General features: G+C 42.6%; 1 protein-coding gene across 1 annotated transcript; it reads left to right on the forward strand.

Annotated features, from left to right (window-relative positions):
- The first annotated feature begins 2008 nt into the window (after positions 1 to 2008).
- MRPL40 (mitochondrial ribosomal protein L40) lies at positions 2009 to 7605 on the forward strand. The gene is made up of 4 exons (XM_054997029.1): positions 2009 to 2146; positions 3081 to 3164; positions 4922 to 5077; positions 6788 to 7605. The coding sequence occupies exons 1-4, from the start codon at positions 2076 to 2078 to the stop codon at positions 7095 to 7097; spliced, it is 621 nt and encodes a 206-aa protein (XP_054853004.1). The 5' UTR covers positions 2009 to 2075; the 3' UTR covers positions 7098 to 7605.
- Positions 7606 to 8250: the final 645 nt, after the last annotated feature.

Below are 8250 nucleotides of genomic sequence, written 5' to 3' on the forward strand. Positions count from 1 at the left end.
TGTTTTAATTATAACAGAAATATATCCTTTTTAATGACTAAACATTTGACAAGCATACACTTATTTATTGGCTGCTAGCTGATAAGCCATATCTCTGAGTATGTTTTCCTTCCAACCTTGTCTTAGAGTCATACTCATCATTCAGCTGGTACTCCCTTAACCTTGAGTTTAGTTTTCCAATTAGCATATTTCCTGTATCAGCTTATTTGGTTCAGGCTTTTCGTTGGATTACCTCTTGTTCCTGCCAACTTCTTTCCCTTGACTTTTAAGTAAACATACCCATGATCAAAGCTGTAAGTATTGGGAGGACTGCATTGCGTCAGTGTACTAGAGATAGAATGAAATTCCACTCCTGATCCTCAGTATTTGGTCCTTTTTTCTTTCCAAAGACAGAAACAAGACTTTGTCTGTATTTAATTTCTAAAAGTCACCTGTACATGAAAACCTTCTCAGAGGTGTATGTACTGATTGTAACTACTCAGGTATGATGGAAATGCACTTTACACATTCTCAGAGATGTTCTTTTATTGTTACACTATGGTCTAGAAATTGCAGGCCATGTTAGTACATGCCCTGACCTGGATAGCCCAGGTGAGCCTAATCTTGTCAGACCTCAGAAGCTAAGCAGGGTTGGCCTTGGTTAGTGCTTGGATGGGAGACTTCCAATGAAGCCCAGGGTTGCAGAAACAGGCAATGGCAAACCTCTTCTGTAAGTCTCTTGTGATGAAAACCGCACCAGGGGTCTCCATAAGTCAACTTTGACTTGAGAGCACTCTCCACCACACTATATATTGATACATAAGGGGGTGGGGAATCAGAAGCTAGAACAGAGTAATATTTGGACCAACTAAGTTTCACCAAGGTTTTAATGGGGGAAATCCCAGTTCTGCAGATTATAACAGTTTTACAAAGGAACAAAGCAGGTGTGATTCAGATTAATTTGGTACAAATGAGATACTGGGATGATCCAAGGGCTACTGGGGATAAGGGTACAATGGCAAGATTCCTGTTAAAAAAGAAGTTGATAGTAATTTGTAGGATAGCCCTGTAAATCTTGTTTCCAAGAGCAGATTCAAAGCCTCTCATCCTGACTCTGGCAGAATAAGAAAGCTGTACTTGTTTAACTCAGACATAATGAGAAGTTATATTCCAATGATTTCAAACAAGAGTGCCGCTCTGAATGTACTTCTTGGGAGTTCAATGTGACTGACTTAGCAGCGCTCTGTTAGTGTGAGTTCATACGGTTGGATCCGTTCCTACTGGAGCAGGGGGAGCAATTTCCTTCCTCCAACTTGAGGGTCCCTCCTTTCCCCAGTTACATTTCAGAGAGCAACATACGATGGGACAGGGAGGGAAGAAAGCTCTGCTTATGGCACTATAGATGCAACCCCAACAGTGCTAATCCTATGCAGAGTTTCAGGGAGGGAGGGAGCTGTGCTGGTATGCAGCAGAACTGCAGGATTGGAGTCCAGTGGCACCTTAGAGACCAACAAGATTTTAAGGGTTTTTCAAGAGTTAAGGCCTCCTCCTTCAAAGACAGGAAGGAGTGGAGCCTGTTTTCATGAGGTTGATAGATTTACACTCCATGCCGCTGAATGTTGTGCCTTCAAAAGAAGAGAATTTTGACTCTTAAGAGTATCTGAAGAAGGGAGCTCTGGCTCTCAAAAGCTTATACCCTGAAAATCTTGTAGGTCTCTCAGGTGCCACGGGACTCAAATCCTGCAATCTTATGCACAGCTACTCTATCTAGCCTACTGATATGACTGGGTATAGATTGGAGGAACTCTGCTACGTAGGTTCGTGCTGTGAATCTTCTAAACTCACAAGACTAACAAACTGGTTACTACAAGCTTGGCCTAGCCACGGGGTGGGATGAGAGCGAACTTCATACAGAGCTGCTTTTTTATTTGCTTGCATCCCCGGACCCTTTGTGGCCAGGCAAGCGAGTGAGCGGGGCACTAATTGCAACCGGACCGGTGTGCGCCACCGCATCTGTTCCCCCTTTGGGAAAGCGATTGCTGGTTCGTCTTGCGGCGGGATTCGAGCTCCTCCGGGACGAAGCTTTCGTTGAAGGCATGTTAGCCCGGGTTGCGGCCTCAGGGGTGCTGAACCTGCTTCGCTGCCAAGCAAGAGGCTCCTTGTGTAGGTAAGTGGCAAAAAAGTTTGCTTTTTACGATCGATAGACATGTGCTTAGAGGGCAATGTTTTATCATTTTTATTTCAACTAAGAACATAAACACCGTCTTTGCGGAATCAGACCAACCTCAGCATCTTGTTTGCAAATTCCAGCAGTGGTTAGCCAGATGTCTCTAGGGAAGCTGGCTAGTGAACAATGCAAGAAAGCGATGGGCCATCCCTTGATCTGTGGAGGTAGACTGCCTCGTCAGAACACAGAAATTCCTTTTCTAGCAGTCCTAGTTAACTGTTGCTGATATTCTCTTGTGTATGATGGAAAGGCCTCTAGCCCACCAAACCTTATGCTGCTTGACTTTTTTTTGTTTTTAATGCAGCAGGTTAAAGTGGCTGTCAAGATGCCCACTGTCTGTCTAGTTGTTTATTTTTATTTATTTATTTACATCATTTATAGTCCGCCTTTCTCACTGAGACTCAAGGCGGATTACACAGTATGAGGTTAATACAATCAGTATCAAGTAAGTACATTTCAATACAATACCATAAGGTAAACCATATGCAAGTTTAAAGACATAGCATTAGCAAGGATCCAAGACATAGTAGAGATACCAAAGCAAAACATAATCAATTCTAGGACTAACATTAGACACCATGGAGCGATGATTGTACATAGGAGTACATATTTAAAGCAGCAGATCATATGTGAGGCAAAAATGGTGATGAAGTCTATGATCCCCAACTTGTTAGTGAAGCACCTGAGATCCCATCCCTACAGTTATTAAATTATGCAGAAATCCCAATATTGGAAAGTTACATGGGAGTAGTATGGTAAATAATCTCTGAAAAAAATGGATGTTTTTTTTTTTACTTTGTGGAATTTTGAGACTTGATTCTTGACATTTCTTCCTATTTGACTAATCTAAGATTTTTTTCCCAATCATCCTTAGCTCCCAGTTAACCTGCTATGTTCAAGGCCGAGAAAACCACTGGCAGTCTTCACTTATGGGACTCAGCACAGCTCTACCCATGAGGTAAAATGTAGAGAGTGCCCTCAAATCATAGCCGATTTATGGTAACCCTAGAGGGATGTTCATGGCAAGAGATTAACAGAGGTGGTTTGCAGTTTCCTGCCTCTGAGGTATAATGGAGTTCACATTATAAAAAGTCTTTGGAGTACTCTTTCTCAAACACTAAATTGGGGTGGGGGGTTATATAAATATGTACTTTTCAAGTAAAACTGAGAACCCCACCCACCTCACAGGGTGGTTTTGGTGCAGGGTTAATAATGACATTCTTTGTAAACCGCTCTGAGTGGGTGTTAAGTCATCCTGAAGGGCAGTATATAAATCTAATATTGTTGTTGTTGTTAATCACCTGACGATACTTCTAAGCATGGAAGTGTTTTATAATGCATGCATGATTTTTCCTTATGGGGACCTTGTGAGAGATTCACATAAGAAAATGTATCTGTAAGCTAATGGTTGAGTAAAGATTTGAACTCACATCTTTCAGTTAAAGCTCAACACTGAACAGGTTCAAGTTCAATGCTTTGCATTGCTTGAAGAAAAAGTCATAATATTGGCCACATTTTTATCCTGCCTTTTTCCCAAGAAGCTCAAGACAAAATATGAGTTTCTCCTACTGTACTTCATCTTCACAGCAGTTGTGAGATAAGTCAGGTTGATGAAGGGCGACTGGCCTAAGGTCATGCAGTAAGCTTCAATGCTGAGTGGGACTTTGAACTCAGCAGTCTGAATGTGATGCTGTAATCTTGATATTACACAGTGGATCGAGTGAATGTTAAAAAGTTAAACATTTGGGTTCCAATTTTGTCTGTTTTCGGAATCATCACAGGAGTTGTTCTGAAGCAGTGTTGTCTTGTGGCCCTAGCTTTCACTGGCTGATGAAGCTAATATTCATGTAAAAATTTATGGCCTACCTTTTGATTCATTTTTGTCCATAAGTCATCCAACAAAAAAATCCTAAAATATGTTTAAAATCCTAATACTTACTGAAACAAAACAACTGCAATAAAAGCTAAATGTAGCCAACAGAGACCTGATAAAACTATCAAGAAGCAAAAAAAGCAGCAACGAACAATTTTCCCAAATGAAACAAAGAGCTTCAAAAGCATTCTGGGAGAACTCCCTCTTTGCCTGGCACCTAAATGCCGGCAGGGATGACGTAAGGCCCATGAAGTGGGCCTTATGCTAGAGGAAGGCATTCCACAGTCTTCCCTGTCCCACATCATCACCCACTCCACATCACTGATAGTAGCAGCATATGTACCAGGGCCTCTGTGAGGTCATATGGGACAAGGCAGCATCTTGCATCCTGGACCCTGACCATTTTGGTGTATATCAGTGTAACCCGAAGAACCGTTTCCTGAGAGTAAACATCACTGGATAGACTTGAGTGGAATGCTGAGTAGACCTACTCAGGATTGCTCTCTCTGACCCAGAGGCCTTTTGAGATTTCTGAATAAAGGACGTAGAAATACATTTCTGTAGGAAGGCATGTTTTAATGTCTGTGGAAAAACATCAAACAGCTTTTATTGCTTTTGTTATTGTATGTTTTATAATGTACGTATTGCTTTCTTTCTCATTTTGTTACTGAGTTTTATTGCATTGTTTGTATGCATTACTTTGTTTCATTGCTTTTATTAAAATGTAATCTGCGTTGATTTTCAATGAGAAAGTTGGACTATAATTAAAGAATAAAATGAAGATAGTAGCAATGTCTATGTAATTGCTGATGTGGACTTTGGAATGGTTTATTCTCTCTTAGAGCAGAACCAAGGAAAAAGAAGAAGGTGGATCCTAGAAGAGAACTAGCCATAAAGGACCGGATGAAGAAGAGGTTAAAAAAATTGGAAAAAGCTCCTCAGGAGCTGATTCCTATTGAAGACTTCATTACACCATACAAATACATGGATGAAGCAAGGTAAGGACCTATGAATGCAGATGAACAAATGTGATGCTAGAAATCTGTTTTTGCATGTTTTCCAAATCAGCTTTTTCAGATGGGAGGTCCTGCTTTCCCATTCTGGTGTATGCTGTTTAGAACGTCATCTCTGTTCTGTAGAAATGCCCCAGGGAGGGGAGGGGGTCTTGTTTGTATATTGTAATCCCAGGATTACCCCATCAGAGCTTAATATAGCTCTGATTCATTTGTATTATTGGGAAGCAGATCAGAGCTAAAACTGCAGTGGAAGTAGTTCAGCAGCCTTGGCAAGATCTGCATTTCCCTGTCAAGAACAGAGACAGACTCGAAAGGGAAAAAATAGCCCAGGAAAGAGCCCCACCCTCCTGACAGAGGAGGGAGGGAAGAAATAGGCTTGCAGCTACTTCTGCCTGGCTCGTTTTGTGCAGGATGGGGTAGGAGCTGGCTCCTAGAAGGTGGGGGTTGCTGACTTGCAGAAGAGCAGTTCCTGCCAAAGCAGGAGCTACCAGCTCATTGGGAGATGGCCCTCAGCCGCCAGTACTTTCCCTGGTGACCTTATTGGTCAAGACAAGCAGGATTATTACCTCTTTCTACATACAATTGTAAATGAACACCGAGTCACCAAGTCTCAAACACACTTAAGTCAGGGTTTACAACTTTACGAATAACAATCCTGTGATAACCTCTGAATTTTCTCTGTGTACAAGAAGTCCTTGGATGGTCAGTTACAATTGTCAAGCAGAGTGGATTTTTCACTAGGTAAGGAATGAAAACTCTGGGAACAACTTTAGGTTGCAATCCTGTGTCCACTTCCTAATGAACTCAGTTGGACCCACTGTTGAGGACATGTGCATAGGGTTCGAGATACTTTGGCCAGCAGTATTTTGCATAATGCCATCACAGAGCTCTGATGTTACTTGGCGAACACCTTTCTAAGACCCCAATCGCACATGCACCAGAAAGCTCAGGACGGGTGGGATGTTTTTGTTTAGCTATTCAGCTATCCTCTTCAAAGCATCTTACAATCTTAATTTAATCCTCACAACAACCCTTGTCAGGTAGGTTAGACTGGAAGAGAGGAGAGTGACTGGCCCAAGGTTGCCCAGTGAGCTTCCATGGCAGAGTGGGGGTGAATTTGGACCTCCCAGATGCTAGTCCGACACTCTTAACTGTAATACCACTCTCTCTGTCCATTGGATTGCAGCTTTCCCACGTGACCATCGATTCATAAAACCTCATTCTAGCCCATTTAAAATGGCCTCTTTTTCACCCACCAACAGCAGGAAAAGGTGGTCTGAATGGCACTTCAAGGAGGGCTTGGGTCATGAGAATCTAATACTTCATTTCCAAACAATCAGTAGGTTGTTTTTAAGGAAGGAATTGTGTTTCTTATGGTCTTGTCTTCTGGAGCAGAAGTCCCTTTGGGGAAGGAACTGTGGCTCAGCAGTAGAACACGTTTTATATGTAAAAGGGCCCAGATTCAGTCCCCGGCATCTCCAGCGAAAGGATCTTTGGCATCAGACATTAGGAAAAGACCTTTCTTTGCCAGAGACCCTGCACAGCCGCAAGTCAGAGTAGCAAATATTGAAAAGTCAACTTCATAGGCTCACAATAAGGACAGTAGCTCCCCAGGAGCACGTGTAGTTTTGCAAAGGCTTCCTTCCAATTGTTTTAAGAACATGCTGCGATTTCCCCCCTCCTGTCTGGCAGGGTTCGAGACACCTCCCCCTTGTCCTTTGAGGAGAGCGAAAGGCGAGCCCTCCTTATGAAGAAGTGGGCTCTGCACAAGCAGCAGCAGCACAAGGCAGAGATGAAAACCATCCGAACCCTGCTGGAAGCCCAGGAAAAGGCATTAAAAGAGCTGCGGCTTGAATCGGAGGAACTGTATCAGGCAGCGATTCGGCGAGACGACGACTTGTTTCCTTTCGAGAGGCAGGAGCCGGTGTACACACCCCCGCTGCCTACTTTCGAGGCTCCCGAAGGGAAGTGCAATGATGTCACTAAAGTGTATACACACTGATGGGGAAAGGTTGCCATGCAACGGCCATGCTCCATTCACTAAATTCAAGCCTTGGTGGATAAATTTGGTTATCGGTTAGTTCTGAAGTTCTAGTAGCAGACGGCTGTTTTGTTAACCTATTGTGCAAACAAATCCAGTACAAAACAAGAACAAATCTCACTTTTTTGGAGTGGGGGGGGGGTGTCACTTTTGAATAATTGTGGATACCCACTTTTTTCTTCTGGAGTTTTCAATATGCATTTGCATTCATTTTGTCCCTTCTAAGAAGCTGAGGTCCATGTGCTGTATAGAGATCCTTCCCCCTTGTTTTATTCTTATAACAACCATGTGAAGTAGGTTAGGCTGAGAGAGCGATGGGCCTGAAGACACTGTATGTTTCGTGGCTGAGCAAGGGTTTGAACTTGGGCTTGTCCACAGCCAGTACGCTAATCACTCCAGTACTGCTGGCTCTACTTTCCACAACTCATTTTGAAAAACATAATTAAAAGGCCCTGGCATTTTTACTGCAGACTGCACTCTTCATGATCTATGTTGTACACACATGGTTAGAGTGTCTAAAGAGACAATGCATATGTACAAAAATGAGCTATGAACACCATTTGGATTTTCATGGGCCAGACTAAGTTTTTGCAGTGTCTTTTCCGATTCTTTTACGCCTGTATCAGATACGTAATGCTGGTGAGGATTGGTAAGGTCCAATAAGGTACCATGGGAGCCACTGCAGGCTAATGAGCAGGGTATTGATCTTAGAATAATTAAAATTCCTAGAATACAATTAACAAATGTACTTTGTAGCAGGAAACAGAGGAAAGGTCATGTTTTTCTTAAAGGATTTTTGTAAGACTCCTCTACCAATCGTATCACTGTTAACTGTGCTTCTGATTTTGATCATGTGCTCATACAATTTACAGGGAGAAATGGAAAAAAATCAGCTGAGGCTGTAGTGACCCAGCTATAGAAACCAGCCTTTTATTTTCATCATATGCCATTTCCAGCATCTGACAAACTGCCCTTGCAAACACGATCTTGACAGATCCTTGCCCTGAGGCCACAAGGCTGTTCCTATTTAAAGTTGCCTTACAGAGAGTCAGGCCATTGGTCTATCACAGTCAATATCATCTCCTCTGCATGGGAGGAGCTCTTCGGTGTCTCC

This window comes from Eublepharis macularius, chromosome 13 (genome assembly GCF_028583425.1).
Source record: "Eublepharis macularius isolate TG4126 chromosome 13, MPM_Emac_v1.0, whole genome shotgun sequence".
NCBI classification, from domain to species: domain Eukaryota; kingdom Metazoa; phylum Chordata; class Lepidosauria; order Squamata; family Eublepharidae; genus Eublepharis; species Eublepharis macularius.

What these genes read in the sequence shown, in the direction of transcription:
- MRPL40 (XM_054997029.1), top strand. Translation starts at nt 2,076, where the DNA reads ATGTTAGCCCGGGTTGCGGCCTCAGGGGTGCTGAACCTGCTTCGCTGC. An exon ending in AGCACAGCTCTACCCATGAG is followed by an intron (nt 3,165 to 4,921) that starts GTAAAATGTAGA and finishes ATTCTCTCTTAG; the next exon opens with AGCAGAACCAAGGAAAAAGA. An exon ending in AAATACATGGATGAAGCAAG is followed by an intron (nt 5,078 to 6,787) that starts GTAAGGACCTAT and finishes CCTGTCTGGCAG; the next exon opens with GGTTCGAGACACCTCCCCCT.